A 21,817-nucleotide genomic window follows, 5' to 3' on the forward strand; every position below is an offset into this window, starting at 1 on the left:
TGGGCAGTGGACAGGGGGTCAGCGTGGGCACCTGACTGGTCTGCGGCTACACAGCCCCATACGCAAAAAACTGTGATGTACGTTGTGTTCCGACACCTTTCTATCAGAACCAGCATTAACTTTTTCAGTAATTTGAGCTACAGTCGCTCGTCTGTTGGATTTGACCACACGGGCCAACCTTCGCCCCCCACGTGCATCAATGAGCATTGGCCGCCCATGACCCTGTCACCGGTTCATCGCTTTTTGTTCCATGGACCACTTTTGACTGGACTGACCACTGCAGACCAGGAACACCTTACAAGAGTTTTGGAGATGCCCTGACCCAGTCGTCTAGCCATCACAATTAAGCCCTTGTCAAAGTTGCTCAGACCCAGGTGCCATGATAAAAAGATTTTCAGTGTTATTCACTTCACCTGTCAGTGGTCATAATGTTATGACTGATCTGTGTAGTTTCTTTGCGTCTCTATATTACCATATTTGTATATACTTATACCTGGTGGCACAGATTTGAGTGGGGCACCGTCTCTTAATTCATTTAGTTTATTATTGACTGGTGTGTCTTTTTCTGAATTTTGGTATATCTAGACTTTTGTCCCAACACATTTGAGAACCTCCCAGATATTAATACCTCTTTCATGGCACCTGAGATGTCATACATTTGGTCACCGGCTGGATACAGGCAGGCATGTTTTACTTTTCTACACTCTCGCATCATTTTCTGCTGATGGCCACACACTGCAGGACCTAATCTGTCTCTGGAGTGGCCATACGGATAAGTATCCACCGGACCACTGGGTGATGGATGGCATAGTCAGGGCCGGTTGATGATGATATAGTATCAAAGACAACAACAATGCTGAAGAAATAGTGGGTAGAAAACATTACAATTGAACTTTTCAGACAATTTATAACTATACTGTAATTGTATGAATCTTTAGTTATAAACAAGAGACACAGAAGATACATGGTCTGCCCCTAGTAGAATTGTATAGTTCTGACGTTATACTTGATTTCTTATTTTTTTAGTTAATTTATATTTTTAAGATAGAATTAAGAATATTAGATTTGGTTTTTAAGCTCTGCTTTTTTTATCTCTTTGATACATTGTGTAAATGAGTTATGACCCAGTTAATCGGCCTCTGTGTAAAACTTCTACCGAATGAAAAAAAAATGAATGGATGTGAGATTAGCAACTTTCAATTGATAATATTCATGTAATTTAATTTAACGGCAAATTTCCACATCTCATCTCATTCTACTTAAGAAGCACAGAATTAATTAACGCCTCTTGGTATTCCTGTTACATTACTGAACTCACACTGAAAATATTAATGGTCCTCGATAGCAAGTAAGTCAAACACAAAACCTTTACCACTATAAGGTGCTCTCTGCCTAGAAATAAAGCATTGTGACAAAACCGTGTTGGCTGAGACCACGTTTAGGGATCTTAAGCTCGGTCCTCTGGGACATTAAGGCTCAGGCACACAGACTTGCAGCAAACTGCGTGTTTTACTTGCTTGCCAAACTTGGGGTACTTTGACGTAATGGTGGGCTAACCAAAACATGGACATATAGTGTGACCGAATCCCCAATACTTTAATGGTATTTACCGGGTATGTGCTGAACGACGTGTGTGAGCTGCATGGGTGTGAATGTGTGTATGCATACATATGTACATTTATAGTGTTGGAGTTGCTGTGTGTGTATGTATGTGTGAGCGTATATTGTTGTATATTGTGCATGCATGTATAGTACTGTGCAAAAGTTTTAGACAGGTGTAAAAAAATGCGGTAAAGTAAGAATGCTTTCAAAAACAGTTAAAGGAAATGGAAAACAAAATGCAAACTGAGTGAACCGAAGAAAAATCTAAATCAAATCATTCATTTGGTGTGACCACTCTTTGCCTTTAAAACAGCATCAATTCTTCTAGGTACACTCGCACGCAACATTTTAAGGAACTCGACAGGATAGGTTCTTCCAAACGTCTTGTAGAACTAACCACAGGTGTGAGGATTTAGGCAGTCTCAGTTTCTTTCCTCTCTTCATGTAGTCCCAGACCATTAATTAATTACATTTACATTATTATATTAAATCAGTACAGAGCACATTGTGTCATTTTTCATCTCTTGACCTTGTTTCCACCTTGGTGGTATGACTTTTTGGCCTCAAGTCTTAAATGAAGACCACTTCTGACCGGACTTCTGCGGACAGTAGATGGGTGTACCAGCGTCCCACTGTTTTCTGGCAATACTGAGCTGATGGTACTGCTGGAAATCTCCCGGTATCCCAGTAGGCCAGTCCAGCTCTGCTATCATTGGTTTTTTTTTAAAGTCCCTTGCATCTCATCAGATATCACTCTCATTGTTTCAACTGCAATTTTGGTTTATATTGGCCTACAAGATCCATGAGCTCTTCTTACTTGGCTCCACTCTTTCTTGGTAAGTTCTATACATGTCACAGATGGATTCTTTTTACGGCTACACATGTTTTTTTTTCTCTGATTAACCATCAATCTCTCTTTCTTATTATCTAATGGGGTCTTTAAAATAAAGACAGAGTTGGGGTCTTATAATAAAAGACAGAGTTGCTCAAGTGTCCATCACCTAGGAGGCTTCTTCTTCTTCTCACAGCTGGTGGTGATGAAAGTTTGACATCATATTCTATGAAGATAAACGGTACTACGGCATTTGTGTCCTTTTGCCACAGATGAACTACCTTAGAGCCACTATTATTATACTATAGAAAAATACTCAAGGCGGCAACCAGATAATGATAATTTATTTTCCTGTCTGCTTTCTCCAGCGCTCTTGCACAATGAGCTTTGGCATGGGCAGTGGTAGTCTTTGAGGTGGACATTTTCCAAAATATCCAAAGCCAGGAATGACTTTCACAAGCCTTTTTCTGCAGACGTGCAGATACTTTGCCTACTGTTTCTATTTTTACCCAGAATATGTGTCCTTCTCTTCCTCCCTTGTAACTCCCAATAGCGTCAGAAGAATGTCAGCGAGCATCGCAAATGCGGTTCTCGCTGGGACTGACACATTAAACATGGGCTCAGCTGCAATCAGGGGCAAAACAATATGTTCGATTACAGGATCTATGCAGAATCTCACAAAACCTAAGCTGTTAAACAGCATTACAACTCAAAGGGAGTTGGAAAACACCCTGGCTTTGATAATTGTATATAAAAACTATCATCAGTAGTGGATTACTGATAATTCTCTAGCAAAGTCAAATTTGTAGATAGGATTAGTGGAGATTTTTGTTTATTTTGTGAATGAACAATAAATAACAACGATTTACACGGTGAATATTTAGATGTTCTAATAGCAGAATAGAAGAAAAATTAAAGAAAAATAGAATTTTGGAGTGTAGAGAGATATTTGCTTGCATCATAACTGACCTGTTGGAGCCAGTGAGATTTGTATCTGTTCAGCAGCAGATGCAGTCGATGTTCTTGTGTGCTCCTGGGATCTTACTGTCTTAAAGAATTACTTATGTATGACTTGTGACTTGCAACCTCATACTCTGTCACTAACGCACAAGGGAACGGCAGGGATATACTGAATACCCCATAAGGTCGTGCACGTTTGTAATTAAATATAAGGTTTACAGCAAATCATAAAAGAAAATGTTACATCACGTGATTTTACCTTATTTTTACAATACAAATTAAGAAAATACGTACATTTTAGACAGGAGCGTAACTAGAAACCAAAATTGCCCCAGGGCCCTAACTTCACAGCTGATCTGTGCCATCATTGCCCAGACACATCCATGCGCGTATTCCTTTAAGAGGCAAGGTCTTTTGTATGAGATCAGTAACAAATCACAGAGACCTAGTTCTATTTACGTTTATGAGCAAAACAGCAGCTGATAAAATAAAATAAATAAAACAAAAGTTCTTGCTAGATATACACTGATTGTACTACATATAGCTGGTGGACAGACCAACAAATCAAACAATTAAAAAACATACTACACAATGATACTGATAATACTACATTACAGTAAGGATCACTGGCGGTGTTACTCCTAGTCAGGGGCGGGCTGGGCCGGGGGGCAATTGCCCCCCAGGCCGCCGAAATCTAATCTAAACGGCCGCTGGGTGCTGATGCCGCCGGCCGGCGCTACTTTAATCCTTTTTTTTAAAATTTAATATGGCAAGCCGGATTGGCTATTAAATGGAAAAAAAAATAGTATTAAAGCAGCGCCGGCCGGCGGCATCAGCACCCAGCGGCCGTATGCGATGGCCGCCAAGTGATGGGAGCCGTGTGAGGGGTGAAAGCTCCGCCCCCTCGCACTCACCTTTCACCCCTCACGCTGCTCCCATCACTATGCGGCCATCAGACTGCTGGAAATCGAATCTAAACGGCTGCTGGGTGCTGAGGCTGCCGGCCGGCGCTACTTTAATACTTTATTTATTTATTTTTAATATGGCAAGCCGATCCGGCATATTAAATAAATAAAAAAAGGATTAAAGTAGCGCCGGCCGGTGGCATCAGCACCCAGCGGCCGTTTAGATCAGTTTTCCAGCAGTCTGATGGCCGCATAGTGATGGGAGCAGCGTGAGGGGTGAAAGGTGAGTGCGAGGGGGCGGAGCCACTTCACTTGACTTGCCCCCCCAGGCCTTAGGCTGCCAGCCCTCCCCTGCTCCTAGTACTTAACCAAGTGCTCCATATAGTTAAAACAAGCAAATAGTTAAAAAAAAAAATTCCAAGTCCTGTTTTTATTGCGTTCCTCACTTTAACTGTGTGCCTCTCCTCCTTGTTTGTGATGGAAAACCGCAAATCTTGAGATATTTATTAGTTGTGAACTGACTTCATTCAACCATGAAATTGGCTTGAAAACAGAACCATAACTGGTTTGCACATCTTCACAATCATGTGATCTACCCCCAAATCTTTTTAAGTATAACCGGCTGCGTTTTCATCTGCAGGGATGAGATGCCAAAAAATATACATTTTTAATTCCTTTAGCATTTGCAGCCATGCTGCTGCATTTCTGTAGGAGATTTTTCTGCATACGTGTAAATTATGTGCAAGAATGCTATAAACCAGAGCTCATCTTAACAAGGCTGGTAACAGATATTCTCACTTTTTTGGCACATGTCGTAGATTGCCTTATTTCACCGTAGATCACGAAACAAAGGAATAGGCAGAAAATGAAATTTGTAGCCCAAAAATGAATTGGCCAAATGTGTCTGAATGGGTTTTTGGCCCATTTGCACCTATCCAATATACATTAAAGTGCAGATGATAGCTAATGTTTCCCTTTAATGTTCTTTAACTTTGTCTATTATTATCCTAATAGCTGGATTCTATTTTAGTATAAATTTAACCTGTCAAAACATCTTCTTTATGGGAAAACAAGAAAAAAGAGGCACAATAACCAAACAGGGTAAGTCACAGGTAAAGATAGAGAGATTCTTATAGTAACCTACCATAGGTTTACCAGAAAAGGATGTTCAAGGCACTGCATGATCTGGAGTTCTCTGAAGACATTTCTCACTTCATCCCTTTCAATGCATTTCTGTTTGTTCATATACTTCATGGCATACATTTTTTTCGAATCTCGCTTTTGCACAATGCACACCTAATCATATAAAACAGGCATTGTTTTCAGAATTGTAACATTAGAACGATGGAACACATGAAGCACCAATGTGTGTGAATGCAAATAGATAAATGTATGCAAGTGATCTATTTTTTATCAGAAATACATAAAAAGATTATGAGCATTTTCTTTTAATGCCAAGATGGACCAGAGGATGAGAACTGATAACAAATGATACTATTACTCAGGGCAAAAGCAGAATGCCTCCTGAAGAACATTTACAGAATAGTGTCCATTAGGCATTGCAACTACAATGGTGAAAAAAAGAAAGGAGCTCTTAGAATAATTCTAAACTCAAAAGAACCCTGCACATAGGTCAACATGTAATATGGAGTCCCTGCACAGATATGTCTCAGCTGAATCAAAATGGGAAGATGTTAACAAGAAAAATCTAAGCATTATACTTGCTGACCCATTGTTGACATCTAAAATATGCGTCATCTTTAATTTTAATTTTATGCATTATTTGTTAATTTTCCATCAACTGGCAGAAAAAAAATAACTCCTACCTTTCCGAAACTCCCCTTTCCAATAGCTCGTAGTATTTGAAAGTGGTCAAAATCAACTGTAAACAAAAGAAAAAAACATCATTTTTAAACTTTATTGATTTATTAAACATCTTTCTCTAATATCATGGCTGATAAAGACTTGAAATGCTCACATGCTCATATGTGTACATAAAAACAAGTCATTTTTACAAATATAATCCTTACATCTCTGGCTTTCCAGGTCTAAGTTACCCAATATTACAATAAGATTGTGGCATATGCCCACAAAACCTAGACTGTCGTGGCCAGCAGAGTAGTGCATGCTAAGTCTATTGTCTTGACCAGTGTTCATATAAGAGTCTGAAGTCAAATCCAAAGCCTTAGGCAAAACTAAAAACCTATGAACACCAAGGTCTTCTAGAATGCGAGTGTGGAGAAGCTAGATTGAAATCCTGCATGTGGTATTTAGGAAGCGGTGCCAGCTGATCTTCCACTAAGGAGCTAGAAAGCTGACGAAACATGCAGTATCATTCAATCATACTCAAAATTAAGAAATCGCTTCCAAGTGCACAATTCCAAAAAATGATCCCTAACAAATGCACAAATAACAGCCACGTACTTTTGCCGTCTAAGCCACAAACAGAAAAGGAACATCTAATTGATGTGAACACAGGTCATTGCCACAGCAGAAGCTCATCACAACCAAATGGTACTGCCGGTAATGTAAGTAATTTCACGCTTGTGAAATATTTTCACGTATACCCTTTTGTTGTTTTACTTATTTTACCTTTACAGTTAATGACATGTATAGAATATTATAGTTAAAAATAACATCATTACATCTATGCGCTAAGTCATAATAGCTGATTGGATAAGAAGTTGCACCTATAAAAATGACTATAATAGTAATTCAGTTGCAATAAAAATACTCTGCTTCCCCACACCACAGTCTAGAATCCATGATCAGTATTTGGAGGTTAAGTCATAGAATTGGATTACAGAACATGTATTTTTATCCCCTGTTAACACTATTTAAGTTTTAGGCTCATCATAGAATCAAGACCATGGAATAAGTGGAACCAGAGACTGAGAACACGAGAACGTAGTCCCTGAAGCATAACCTCTCAACGCCTCCAACAGAGGAAATGTACAGTGTGGTAAAGGAAAACCCTAGGTAAAATATTGTGATGTGAAATAACAGAGGTCTTTTGTAAGCAGCTAGGACTTTGGCGTTTACATTGGAGCCATTTTCTACTTAAGATTGCTCAGACACCGTTGGGAAATGATATGAGTTTTTAAAAGAGATGCAGAAGATGTTAAAAACAGCTATTTTCAGATCTAGCAAATATTCCCATTGCCATTTTAACAAGTATGCCCTGGGGCAAAGAGATACATTCAAGTTACTAACATTAAATTATTGCATTATTAATGATACATTTTCTACTAATGACATGCGATTACCAATTACACACTATATTCCTGCACAATTTCACAGTATGGTTATCTTTGTATTCATATTTATGGAATAGGTCCTCAAAATGTCATAGTACATTTTTTTTCATCAGTCTATTTTCTCTCTTCGTCTGCATCTCCGCAGACATAACTTCCTTGGGGAGAACATTACTAGAAGCAGAAGTTCACAGAAGGTTACCTTAGGGAAAAATGGTGGAGCTTCCGGTGACTTCCTCTCCCTGATCCTCCAGTCAGGAGAGAAGATGTCATGGGAAGCTCCACCATTTTCACAGAAGTTTACAGAGATAGCTTAGGGGAAAATGACTAGGGGTTCCAGTGAGGTCCTCTTCCCTGAACCCTCAAATCTGGGTTGAAGATGTCGGATGTCAATGGAAGCTCCGTCATTCTTGCAGAGACGCAGACACAGAAAGAAGAGAGACACGTAGCTGCCATTGAAAGTGGTCGGCAGAAATGGTAAGGTGACATTCAGAGACTGGGAGTGAAAGACCCCATGAAATCATTTGCTTTTTGCTTAGTTTTTGTCCGTTTCGGGGGGCCACGTTTTTCGGAGAGTTGTACGAATTGCCGAAATAGGTAAATGTTGCTAAATTCGGATGAATCCGAATGCACAACTCTGCTGGTCACTGCTTTCACCAACAGTATTTTTTTCTGGTTGTAGTGGGTCATACGCCCTTTTTTGTTATACTTATTGTTGGCCTACATACATGATGCTTGGTAGAGTTTCTTCTATATGGGAGGTTATAATATGTCACTGTCACACAATGCATATACGAAATGTAATATGAACCAGAAACCAACTGCTGTGGCTGCCATGAGGATAACTGGCAGATTCGCGATAGAAAACATCAGTTTTCACTGAATTTTAGACTGTAACAGGGTCAACAATGAAAACAGATTTCTTGCCCAAAGTCAGAGTTTATGCCTGTGAAACAGGATTCATATTTGTATTCAGTGGCATAACTACAGGGGTCGCAACTGCGATGGGGCCCGTCCCACTAGGGGGCCTGGACGACCCTTGCTACCACTCCTCGTGTCGGTTCACAATTGTTCAGCAATGGCCCTTTTGACCTTGAAGGCACAGGAACGAGACAGAAACGCAGCAGAGCCACATTGCTTTATGTCATGTGACCCCGCAGTGAACCCATGGTTGCTCACACAATGTGCTAGCAGTGGACCGAGGGAGCATGTATGTCTATGTATAGGTGTATGTAAGCACGACTGTCTATGTATTAGTGTATGTGAGCATGAAAGTCTATGTATAAGTGTGTGAGCATGAATGTCTGTATATGTTTCTGTGAGCATGAATGTGTATGTATAAGTGTGTGTAAGAGCATAGATGTGTAAGTGTTAGTTTTTTGTGTGTGAGCATGTATGTGTAAGTGGTATGAGACGTAGTGTGTATGTTGAGTGGAAACCTGTGTGTTAGTATGAGTAAGTGTGTATGTTAGCATGTGTAAATTTGTGTGTTTATCTGTACATTGGAGGGGGAGAGGCAATGATGGCACAGTCAAGCTGTTTGGGGGACCAAGATGCCACAGATAAGCTGTCTGAGAGTTAGCATGGCACTGATAAACATCTTGGGGGCACAGGTGGCACTCACAAGCTGTTTGGGGGCAAAGGTGTCACACGTTGCTTGGTAAAGTTGGGGAGCCCCGGGCCAGTCTTCGCACTGGGGCTCTGTGGTTTCTAGTTACATCCCTGTTTGTATTTACTAAATCTAAGGGGCAATACCTTCTGGCTATAAGCAGATGAGCGGCGGGGTGCTGAAGTGGCGGCAGTGTATATACTGTATTCAGACTTTAGTAGAAAACAGATATATGACAAAAAAAAACCAGCAGCTGCTTCTAGATGCAGGAAGATATAAAGCAACTCTGTCAGTTACAGTATAAACAAAGAACTTAGTATCAGAGGAACTGCTTCAGGCAAACCTTTGGATGAGCTAAGCAAGCAATTTGCCAAACCAGCTGGGCATGTGCTTCAGATGAGAAGAGATGCTGATATACTGCAAGTTGAGCATTCTAGAATGCACAGCAAGCTAAGAGCCAGGAGAAGTATGAGGAAAGAGTGAGATATCATTCCCTGTTGGAAATGGAAAGTACAACATAGAAAACAACATCAAAATATTATTGTTATATGTGTTATGCAACCCCCAACATATTCCACAAGACATACACATAAATATAAAGAGGCTAGGCAGGGATCTAGTTGGGTTCTAATCTAAAATTAGATAGGATTCGCCAAACATCGGAGTTTGATGTAGTGGCGGGCTAAGCAATATGTGGCCATATAGTGTGACAGAATCCCAAAAATGTATGCCTTAGATGGGTTGTGTTGAATTCTTGAATTGTTTTGTGTATTTGATGATCTTTATTATTCTAGTAGCAACTCGGGAATCTGAATGTGTATGCCCTTTATGCATTTTAGATTGTGCGCTCCTTTTTCTGTATATTTTTTTTGAGATATGGATGTTTGCAGGTTCTGACCAAACCTTGGGATTGAGCCGCCCCTCCTGCCACACTGGCGCCTCATTAATGGTGTCCAGAGAAGGCCTTACATTTCTTAAAAGTCTCATTTGGGTTAAAGGGGGGGGGTGCAGTCCCATTGATTCAAACCTTGGTAAGCAATATAGCCATGAATAAAATATTAGATAGGACTCGCCAAATAATGTAACGGAATCCATTTCACTGCTTTAACTTTCTTCAGTTCTGAATTGATGACCTTTTATTTTTTTGCAGTCCTATTAATGAGCGGGTCATCAGAGAGTGACTGGTATCGCCCGTATGTATTTATATAATGTTATCATATCCCTTCTAAGACGCATTTTTTTTAGAATGTAAACAAATTCAACGTCTCTAGCTTTTCATCATAACTAAGATGTCCAATTCCTGTTAGTAACTTCGAAGTCTGCCTCTGCACTTTTCCAAGGTAGGATCTTAGCATTGGGTAATACGGAGGCAAAATTAGATTTTTCTCCCGTGGGTCAATACCTCTTTTTATACATATTTTTATATATCTACATTGATAACACAGAGGCAAAAAATAGATTTATAACATCTGCCTTCTCCTGATATTCACTAGCCAAATGTTTAAAGGATGTCTACATATAATTGGACTTGTGCAAATGGCCAAAAAATTATTCAGATGTATTTCTGTTTCATTTTTGGTCAAATTGGTTTTCGGAAAAAAAATGTATTTTCCTGCCCTTTCGCTTCTGACAAAATTCTGTCAACGGAAGTGCCGCCATTTTAGTGGAAGTTTGCGCTAGGTTATGTCTCCAGAAATGTGGACTACGATAGAAGATTAAAGATAGAAGATGAAAGAGAGAAGATGAAGAACAAGAAGATGCAGAAGTGAAAGCGTGAGAGAGTGAGCGAGAATGTCTTCTTCCTCATTTTATTCTGTCTATCTTCCTCCAGTGTGTTTTTTGAATCAATGCAATATCTATTGTATCCTTACACAGAACGTCAAATAGCATTTGTCTGTAATATACGAAATGCAATCCCTGTACATGAATTAAGACACATTTAATCACATTCTGTTAGTATTCCTCTGGACGCATTAAACTCAACCTCCTCTGCAATTTGATATCTACATATCACAAACATATCAACCCGTATGCCCTAAAAGTCCCAGGAAAATCGGTTGGGATCTGGGAACCCTTCCCAGAATCAACTCCACATGTCATCAAACCCGTAACCCGAAATGGAACACACAGCGGGGATTTCAAGTACTAAAAAATCTATAGCAGACATAGCTTAAACAGTAACGCTTATCACTTGTAATTGTTGCCGACAAAATACATTTCTTCTGGCCGTCTACGGTTAATCTTATTATAAATAAAGGAGATGCGTATCATTAATTAATGCTCTTAGCGTCCAACTCCATTTCCTTTACTTGTAGTGAGTCTAACAGGAAATCCCCACCACCTTGTCTTCTAATTTGGTAAATTCCTTTCTTCTAATCCCATATGATTTGAATTATTAGTATATATTTTTACTATGGTGCTACAGAGTGCAAAGAATAACTGTGAAGTGGTGTATTCTAATATAATAAATATTATTACCATTCACCATCCCATGACCTACTATTGATCAGCGGCAAAAAATGGCAGACCATTGAGAAGGCAGAGAGCTCTGTCTTCTACCTCAGGGAGAAATTAGGTTATTCTGTATTTTTTTTTAACTTTTTCAATAACACGTTATACTCAGAAAGTAGCAGCCCTTACATTCATAACGTTATGAGTTAACATAATATAAAACTAATAAAAAAAAATGCTTTTATTTTGTCTCTATCATCAGTGCATTTCAAACCCAAAGTTCTCCGGTAAATACAGTCACTGGCTTTTAAGCATCTGCTCTCATTAATTTTAAAATATCCGTGAATTGGAATGGACTTAATGCAAAATATGTGTTTTCTTTCCGTTCCTGCTGATAACAAGCGTGACGCTTGTTTTAGACAATGACTATTCAATGGGAGCAGCACAATTCAATTAAGTCCGTGTGATGTTCCTACACAACACAGGGAGCCTAATCTATAACGCTTCACAGTAGTTGCCCATTAAGATTTCATTGACATTCAATCTATTTTGCCTGCGCGAACTACTCCTGAATCAAAACTGTACTAATAATAAACAGAAATCAACTTCACAGCTGTTCAGATTTACTTCCGAAGAACGCAGGGACCCAAGACATCTCTGATCTATTAAAGCCGGTTCATTGTTATGCATTAGTGGAAGAGATTTTAGTTTTTTTTAAAAAAAGCGTCAACTACAAGATAATATATACCATGATTATATTTCATGAAATAATTCTGGCCGCAAGATGTTAGCGTTGCGTATATTTCATTTCTATAGCAAACAGTATTTATGGAATAGGAAAAAAATGAAATGCTTTGTTTAAAGGGACAGCCTGATGTCCCTGACCCCCCTCTAAAGAAGAATGCATACTTAAGTACGAACAATAAGGCTAGGTTTCCACTTGTTTTTTTTTTTTTGCTAAAAACGCCCATAAAAACGCCAATTCAGCCACACGGCATTTTTTTTGTGAAAAAACGCTGCGGCCAGATGTTAGCTGTTCTTCAATAGGAAATCGCACAATGCCATATCCACTTGGCGTTTTTTTGTTTGGCGTTTTTTCAGTCCTCTTTAGCGTTTTTCTGCTTTTTTGGGCTCTGTGGCAGTTTTTCAGAATCGCAGCATGTTGACACTCTGGCGTTTTTTGCAAGGAAATCTTGGCGTTTTTCTCCAATAGAAGTCTATGGGAGAGAAAAAACGCCATGAAAAAGCCATGTGGGTTTATTGCCTTGGTGTTTTTTATGGCGTTTTTTCCACAGTTACAATGCAGAGGATGGACCCAGTATCTGTGTGTCCTACGAGAAATAGGCTGAAAACAAACAGTTTCACACAAAACAAAGTTCATATTGAATTTTACACCATTGGGAACAAACATGCCATTACAAACAAACATACCCAACGCATCAACTGGATCCTGCGTGCCAAAAGCAACAGCAAACAATTTGCACCATCATTTGGGGCCAATCTTCCTAGAGGAGCAGACATTCGGAATAAAGCATGCCTTACAAACCACAGAAAAGAGACAAAAGGGTCCGCCGGGGCGTTTAAGTAGAACTCTACCAAGGAAATGACATCAGGAGAGGGCAGATACTTGCCATTTATCCTAATCTCTTTTAGCTGGGTGACAATTCTAACGTGTAAAGGCTGGAAAAACTGCCTAAGGTCAAAAAAAGCAATTTCCACAGAAAGGCTAAACCGCCAGAAAAAACTCCAGAAAAAACGCCAAAACGCAGGAGAATGCAGTGGCAGTTTTCTTGGCGTTTTTCATCAAGAAAAAAATGCAGGACAAAAACCCAAGTGGAAACCTAGCCTAACTGTCTGTGAGTACTTTAATATGTATTTTTCCAAAACCAAATAAAAACAGGTGACCTAGTTGCAGTCCTGCTGCAACAGCTGCCCTCCTCCTCCATGGTCTAACTTGAAGCAGCCAATCAACGGCAAGAAAATGACATCATTTATAGGAGTGCCCCTGGGGTCCGAGCCCAACCTGTAGCCTTCCCCGAGCCAGCGAAGGAGCTGATTGGATGTAATTATATCTCGGCGGAACACATCTACTGCACGGCATTTAGCTGGGGGATGGGAAAATGCATATGAACAACGCAATAATGTAAGGAGACCAAGCAGCTATCATATGCATTAAAGGGCACATCCTGGCTGGAGTTTCCCTTTCATAGTACAAATGCGCAAAGGCTTATATGAAAATATCTGATATTACCACATCCATAAAATATACATTCTAATTTTTAAAAATGAACTTTTAAAGGGTCTGCTTCCGTCATAGAAAACATGAATTGGTTATACATAAAACATGATGCTGCGTGTTAGCCGAACCGACAGCCACATCCATTTCTTTACATTTCTTTAAACATCTGCCAGGTTTTGCAGAGTGGCGCTTGTATCGCTAATCTGCTAATTCTGCGCTTGCAACACCGCTTAAGATCACCCGAGATCTGACATCTTATACTTTCCTCTGAACGTTAGTCACGAAAACAAAACAGAAACTTTTATTTTTTGATTATATGGCAACAACCTATCAGTGCCTGGTTTGATGCCTGCATTAAATTAAACATTCCCTGAAATTTGATGAAATAAATGAAGCCAAACTTTACATTTTAAAGATCTATTTCTCGGAAGACTTTGGACATTCTCCAGACTAGGGATGATATTTCTGCCGCCGCTGCTGTTATAAAGGTTCTGTTGGATGGGGTAATCATTAAAATATAAGTTTACATGTATTAAAGTCCAACTCACAAATCCATCGAACCCCACTCGCTTTTGCACTCCAGTGGAAAAAAGCAAGCAACAAACATTGACCCCATAGTCGCTTGCGACTTGGAATAAAGCCTATATTGGCCAAGAAGACGCGATGACTATTGACTCTTCGTGTTATGTGCAGTGGGGTGGAGGGCGATTAATTATTATCAGATGAGGTACAGAATCCTCCCCTTCCTCTTCCTCTTTATCCTATGCGAGGCACGGAGCTTATCGTGCGCCTGTCCCCTGGATTATAAGTAATTCAAAAACCTTTAGGGCATAGATGCCATGAATGGTCCCTGCTCGTTGGGATTTGGGTAACAATAAAATGCCAATCTACTCTTTGGAGAGGCACCAGCCCTATCCTGTAGCTCTCCCCTCCCTCTGTCCATGTCCCGTGGCATGTAGTGGGTCCATTTTCCTCTAGCACAAGCCCCTCTGAGTGGAATGAGGTCCATCCAAGCATCCTTTTGGTGCTAACATGGTGGACATTGTCTTTGAGGCCTCCCCAGCCCAGGGAAAGGAGCTGTCAAGTCCTGATCTTTACCCAAAAAGGGTTAAGAGAGAAACTCCTTTGTATTTAGTGTAAAAATCATTTCCATCGTGTTGCAGCTCTACCAAAACTCATCAAACATGTAAGATATTTGTAATACGATTTACACTTCTTGTGTCTTCTACTGAGAAATGAGTGCAATATAACGATCCAAACTCTAACACACCCATGAATGTAAAAAGTGATGAAGCAGACATGAAGCAGACATGTGTGACATTCCCTCTAGCCAGCCAGAAGACAACTAATCGATACTACTGCTTTATCATTGCTTAGGCAGCCAATGCTCGTTTCAGTTTGATTGATCCACCTCTGTAACCGTATCCTTAAAGCGGAACTGTCATTATTATTGCATTGATTTTACCCTGTTAATCATTTGAATAAGCAAAAAATAAATAAATTGTAGAGATAAATTTGGTTTTCTTAAGGAATGTTAATTTTTGCTCGCTATGCATACCTCTGACATTGTATATGGCCAAAGATGGATGTTTTTGTTTAAGGAGGTATTTATTTTAAGAGTAGTTTCCAAGGAAAAATACCTTTTAATGGCATTTAAAGCTAAAAAAATGTGACTTGCCTTTAGTTTTTAGGAAACAATTATTTGGGCTAATAGAACTCATGGACAAAACCTCTTTTTTTCTTAAATAAATACATATATCACTAAAACAGAACACTAAGTCCCAGTGCCAAAATGTTAACCCTACAGGGGCAGACAGGACTGGTTTTCTACAAAAAATAAATAAATTGAATAGCACCTGGTTACCCAATTTTGGGCAGTGACTCTGCATTACCTATGGTTGGGTTCCCTGCTTGATCACTGATATTCCATTAGTCCCGAAGCAAGCTGAGAGTTCATAAAACTGAGCTAGGGACATCAGTGTCTTCTGAAGCAAGACTTTCCAGTTTGCCCTGAAACTGATTATAGTATATATAAGTATTATAAGTATATTTTTATATAGTGCTAACAGATGTACTATGTGCTGTACAGTTTCCAGTATAATAAAGGGGAGGTACTATAAGAAGCACAGTAGTCATACAGACATTATGATCGGAATGTAAGAAGTATTAGGAAACCTATCGTAATCATGTCTGCATGTATTTTTTATGCAACTATCGCTCTCTTGAGCGCTGGCTTTTCTAGGTAGGAGTGGCTTCATCAGGGGCAGGGCTAGCCATTTCATGGAGGTGTGGCTAGATGCATATAGAGGTGAGGCTAGCCTCTGGCAGCTTTATGTGGGAGGGTAGTAGGGGGGAGTGGTCATCACAAAAGACCACGCCCCTGTGTGGAGAAAGAAGAAAGTGACCCAGAGACCTGGGGAAGCAGCACTGTACCTGCAGACTCCTGGTCAAACTCAGGGAGTTCCATAATATGAACATGGGAATGAAGGCCTTTGCCCTCTAGAGCTTACAGTCTAAAAAATGCATTACAAACTTGCGCTTAAAATCATCCTGGGCCAGATCAATCAGGGTGCTCACTCAGCTGGTAGAAATTAAAAAAGGTGTCATAGACTATTTTCTAGTGCAGGGACAGGTCATTCAATTGTCATTAATTGGGGACTTATTAATATAATAATTTATTTGTATGATGTATAATGTGTATATATATATATATATATATATACATATATACACACATATATATATATATATATACACACACACACATATATATGGGTTTTGTTACATTTATCTATATGTATCTAAAATTCACTTTTTCTAAACATTTGATGTATCTATAGTTATTGCCTTCTTTCATCAATTCCTTTTTTTAACATACCAAAAATGACTTGTTTATAGTCACAAGGGCCATCAGTGATTTTTTTCTCCTGAAGCAAAAATACAGTACTGTGTACAGTAACGCTGGTTAGAATGGCTTTACCTTTTTTATTATATTTTGTTACAATAAACGTATTTATCTTCTTCATCTTTGGAGGCTATCATTGTTGTCAATCGTGTTTTCTTTGGGTGAGTGTCCTGATGGGTAATTAAGACTGAGCCATTCTACAGTTTACTACAGGCAGACTGATACAGAGTGTTTGTCTAGTAGATTAGGCTAAAATAATAGAGCTAAAACCCATAAAAATGGCTAAAATGCAGCTGTCTGAAAACATTATATTATGCACAAACTAGAACTGTTTCAAAAACAAAAGGATCTCAATATTTTTGGAAATTTCTTTTTAATTTGATACTATGACAAAGTAAAAAAAAAGGATAGTATTAGTATTTTTTCTTCTATATCCTGAAGACGTGCTGCTGACTGCAAGCTCCTAAAAAATATTAGCAGTATAGCGCGCTTCTGTAATTAATTTGATTGACAGCCTTCACATATGAGTGCTGCTGCTACTTGGAGAACTTTCATAAAGTAGACTTCTACAACCCTTGTAAAAAAAAAACAACAGGTTAATCTGTAACGTGTGACTCAACTCTTAATTTGATGATGTAATAAAAATCATGAACGTTCTCATTGAGTAAATACGCTCTACACCCATTGTCTTTTTCTCTTTATATCAATAGATTGTGGCAGTAGTTAAATTGGAGAAGGTGCTGGGCTGCTCTGGAATAAGACAGATTGGGTTTTACCCCCATGAAGCACAATAAACTGTATTATACAGGTGTTGATGATTCAGCACACACGATGCTCAGAGTATTTCTTCAATAAACAACTGCGAGCACTTACTAGATAGAAAGCTGCACATTTTCTACTTTGAAGCTGTGTATCCCCTGGGGTTTGTGGATGCCTTTAGCAAATGAGCCTCCATCTGCCCGGTTCCCAGGATCTGTTCTAACCTCTCTTAATAATAGTGTTTCCAACAGAATCATACACTGCCAACCTACAAGAGGACCTCTCAAGCCATCGGAAAGATGGAATAAAAGCAGGAAAGTACCATGCGTTCCATTTTTTTTAGTAGTTGTAATATACATTCCAGCCTTTAGGATTGCAGTAATCTATTCTTTCATAATTATATAATTGGTTCAACTGTGTTTATTCCCCAGATTTATAATTTACACACACAATGTAGTGTGGTGTTTCATATCGGAGCCGGTGTGACTGACGCAGTTTGAACTGCTGAATTCTAAGAATTCATTTTACTGCGTGGCTGAGTTAAAATATTTATCGCCTATTACCAACTACTTAATGGGCTTTAGCAAAGTACAGGAGGGACGCTTTTTCGGAGAGAGAAGCGTTAGTGCAAGAAGTGAGAATCTAAAACTAGAGGGTCAGAGGGGCTTAGATGTAATGTAATGAAGTTGTACTTTACTGAGAGGGTAGTAGATAGGTGGAACAGCCTCCCAGTATAAGCACTGCATGCTAATACAATGAATTAAAACATACAGGCTTTCCTGATGAGGTCTGATTATAGTCTTTACATTTGGAAAAAACAGGCAAACTAGATGGACCGAATGGTTCTTATTTGCTGTTTCTATTCTGTGATAATATGGTGGTTTGGGATGTTACACAAATGTAAAAACCAATACTATTGATCTTTATTTGTCAGGAGTTGGCTTCACATTGGTAATATGAGGATACGATCACAGAGCATGTGGTGCTTTCTTTAGGATGGCTAGATTGATGACGCCTTTTGTGGCATATGCCTGGGGTAGAGGACATTGATTCAATAGAAACACCAAAAAAGGAATAAGCTGAACATTTCCAATCCCAGTATTCACTAAATCAGATGGCTATGCTGAACCGGGATGCAGCTGGACAGGATCTCTCAATGGCTTATAAAAAGTAAAATATAGGGGAAAGCTTTTAATATTATTATTATTCTGCTAAATTTGTTTATTTGTTTCTACACATTTGCATTAACGGAGGCTCATCTCAATAATCCTAAAAACAGATGAGATATCTAAAATTCATCATGACTATTTGCAGGTTTCGCTACCTAAGGAAGTGTAAGGATATATGGAAGTTCTACTTTATGGGGGTGGTAGTAGATAAATGGAACAGTCTCCCAGCAGAAGTGTTGGAGGCTACTACACTGAGTGAATTTAAACAGGTATGGGACAGACATAAAATTATCATCACTATGGGACCAGAAGAAGGACTTATAGGGTTTAAACTCCTTACTTCGGCAAAAAAGGGCCGAATGGGTCTTATCTGCCATCAAATTCTATGCTTGTATGTAATCTAGTATACCTTCAATTACAGACTCAATCCTCTTGTGTACCGATACGGCCATATCCAAGTTCTTTACGAAGCCACACTCTGTGGCATGTCAAAATGGACATACGCCTCTGTGCTGTCTGTACATATTATTGGGTTAAATGTGAAATATTATCATACATTAGCGTACATGTCATGGTTTCATCTGATTAATGTGTGGATGTGACCTCGCGTTGGAGTAATAAGCCATTTCAGTCTCTGCTCAGCGATACAGGTAATCCGTATTATGACGCCAGCTTGACCTTTTCCTATAATCTCTAAAGCTAGGGATGCAGTGAAATCGCATTAGAAAACATTTCCTCACCTTTACCATTTTAATTATATTTCCAAACAAAATGTAAGAGCGAGTGCGGCTTGGTTGTCGTGTTTTTCATTGAAATTGTAGACAAACTATAATCTTACAAAGTGAACGTTCAAAATATTAACTATTTCTTCAAACATTTGCATAGAACATGATATTGTGTCTCTTATAAATTCTAACTTTATATAAAAAATGAGATATCCCTTCAAAGCAAAGCCACTTCTATACAGACAGAAAAGTTCCTTGTCAAACAATAACCGACCTCCTAAAGACCATTTATTTTGTCTGTACTTCGGAATACAGACGCAGAATGAATGTAACAGAGAACGCCGTAGACATATGATGTGATGAATGAAATACTGATTAAGGCAGTATATATATATATATATATATATATATATTGCATGAATATCATCATATCTGTAATAAAAGAGTTAATTATCACCATTGCAGTGATCTATACACCATTACACGCTTACATATAGAAAGTCTTTAAAGAAGGGTGCGTTGTGAATGAGTAAATGTGGTTGATTGCAGTTAACCCACTTTGGGAATATCACAGATAAAGTCATGCAGGGTGCTAATACTGCGCAATCAGCATATTTTTTTGTTTGCTATAATAAGTGTGACGTATCACACACACGCCTTAGGTCATATAAGGTTTAAGAGCTATAAGGGTCAAGGTGTGCCTCGGCATTAACCCTTTGTGCAGCAGAGAGGTGAGGAGGGCTCTCTCCTGCTGAAATAATTAAGGGCAGTAATATTAGGACCTGAGACGTTCAGCAGCAGCAGCCCCGACCCTGCTACCTTGGACAGCTCCTTACCATCTTCATTCTCGTCGAATACTGGAGTTTTGTGAGAGTTGTTGGCACCCATATTAATGATCCACAGAGTTTTCAGCATCCCCAACAGAAAGAGTGGTAGTGTGTACGACCATCCAGCTTCAGGTAAGAGGAAAGCAATCAGATCCAGGGGAAATATCCATTGCAATAGCTGATACTATTGTAAAGAAGACTCAGCTGCACCTTTGCACCTTGCAGATCATCAGACTACTGGATACAGGGTGCCCATGGAGCACCAAGCCTTGGAGATGTCACCCATTGTCTCCGCTGATCTCCCGTTGGATCCCAGTCCAGCGATGTGTATATGATCAGCAGCAGCTGTAGTGTACTGCCAGTGGGAAGGGGAAATCCTCTCTGTGCTGGAAAGCATTTTAGGAAATGAAATGATCCATCTCCCCTGTGACAGACAGCATTGCAAACCTGATGCACATTGCATAGCAATTCACTGGAGAAGTGGGGAGAGGCAGAGATGGATGGGGGGGAGAGAGAGTGGGGGCTGTGAGGGAGAGGAGGAGGAGGAGTACAGGGGCAGAGATCCAGGGAAAGAGATACACACAGCAAAGTGTCTGGGGCGAGTAACTCATTGCCAGGAAATGCTGAACGCAGTGACTGGACCACAAAGGGTTAATGGAACAAATAAGGGAATGAATAGGGAAATGTGTTTTTTTTTGGGTAAAAGAAGAAGTTTCAGGTTTAGCTTCACTTTTGCTAAAATAAGTAGCTACTTCCAGCTCACAGAGATACATTCAGCTAAATCCAGGTTTTTGCACCCAAACCTACCCCTATCTGGGGTATCAGGGGCATTTGGAGCACAAGCCATGCCCACATGCCCCATTCATGCACCCAAATCTGCCATGCTCTTTACAAGTTGAATAGCCTTCAATGCATTAAAGTTAAAAGTGCTGATTCTCATACAAATTTCAATGATTTAAAACAAATAATATTTACTTTTGCATCAAAATAAATGAATACCGATACAAACTATGACACAATATTTGCTACAAAGTAACTAAGAAAACTCAACTTTGTCTTTATGAGTTACCAAACAGTTAAATGTACATTTTTATTCATTCCACCCTGCTGACTGCTAGATTAAGAATTCTCCAGTCATTTTGAGTGAAATGTTGCGATTCTAGAATAGCACTGCCCTCTGCTGTCACACATTACATGTGAGTGGAATCAAGGATTTATCTGCTGCGCTACCCAAAGGCAATTATTATTTACTGCTTATTGATTTATATAACGCCATCATATTCAGCAGCGCTGTACAATGGGTAAATTAGACATAACAAGTAGTGCATAAAATAATAACTTAGACTTACAGACAGGGCTAGACCCGCAATTATTGTCCCTTTAAGGCCAGAAGGTATCTGAGTATGGGGCACTGTTCGCCAGCGGGCCACCGGGCATTTGCCCAGCATGCTGGATGTCCAGGTGAGCCTATTTACAGACACAAAAGGTTAGGACAAAACAGCTGTCTGATTTGATATTTACTAATGAATATGAAATATTTTCATATTTTTTATTTTACTGCATGACGTAAAATCCCTTTA

At 39.3% G+C, this 21,817-nt stretch overlaps 1 protein-coding gene across 1 annotated transcript in view; it reads right to left on the minus strand.

Moving 5' to 3' along the window:
• Positions 1-20,681, minus strand: part of STK32B (serine/threonine kinase 32B) — a 68,827-nt gene extending 48,146 nt beyond the window's left edge. Inside the window, exons 1-3 of the mRNA XM_053458270.1 lie at positions 20,247-20,681; positions 6,126-6,181; positions 5,444-5,595 (exon numbers count right to left, since the gene is read on the minus strand). Coding sequence (XP_053314245.1) covers positions 5,444-5,595; positions 6,126-6,181; positions 20,247-20,325 — 287 coding nt within the window. The 5' untranslated portion in view covers positions 20,326-20,681. The remainder of the gene's footprint in view (positions 1-5,443; positions 5,596-6,125; positions 6,182-20,246) is intronic.
• Positions 20,682-21,817: the final 1,136 nt, after the last annotated feature.

Source organism: Spea bombifrons, chromosome 1, assembly GCF_027358695.1.
Source record: "Spea bombifrons isolate aSpeBom1 chromosome 1, aSpeBom1.2.pri, whole genome shotgun sequence".
Taxonomy (NCBI): domain Eukaryota; kingdom Metazoa; phylum Chordata; class Amphibia; order Anura; family Pelobatidae; genus Spea; species Spea bombifrons.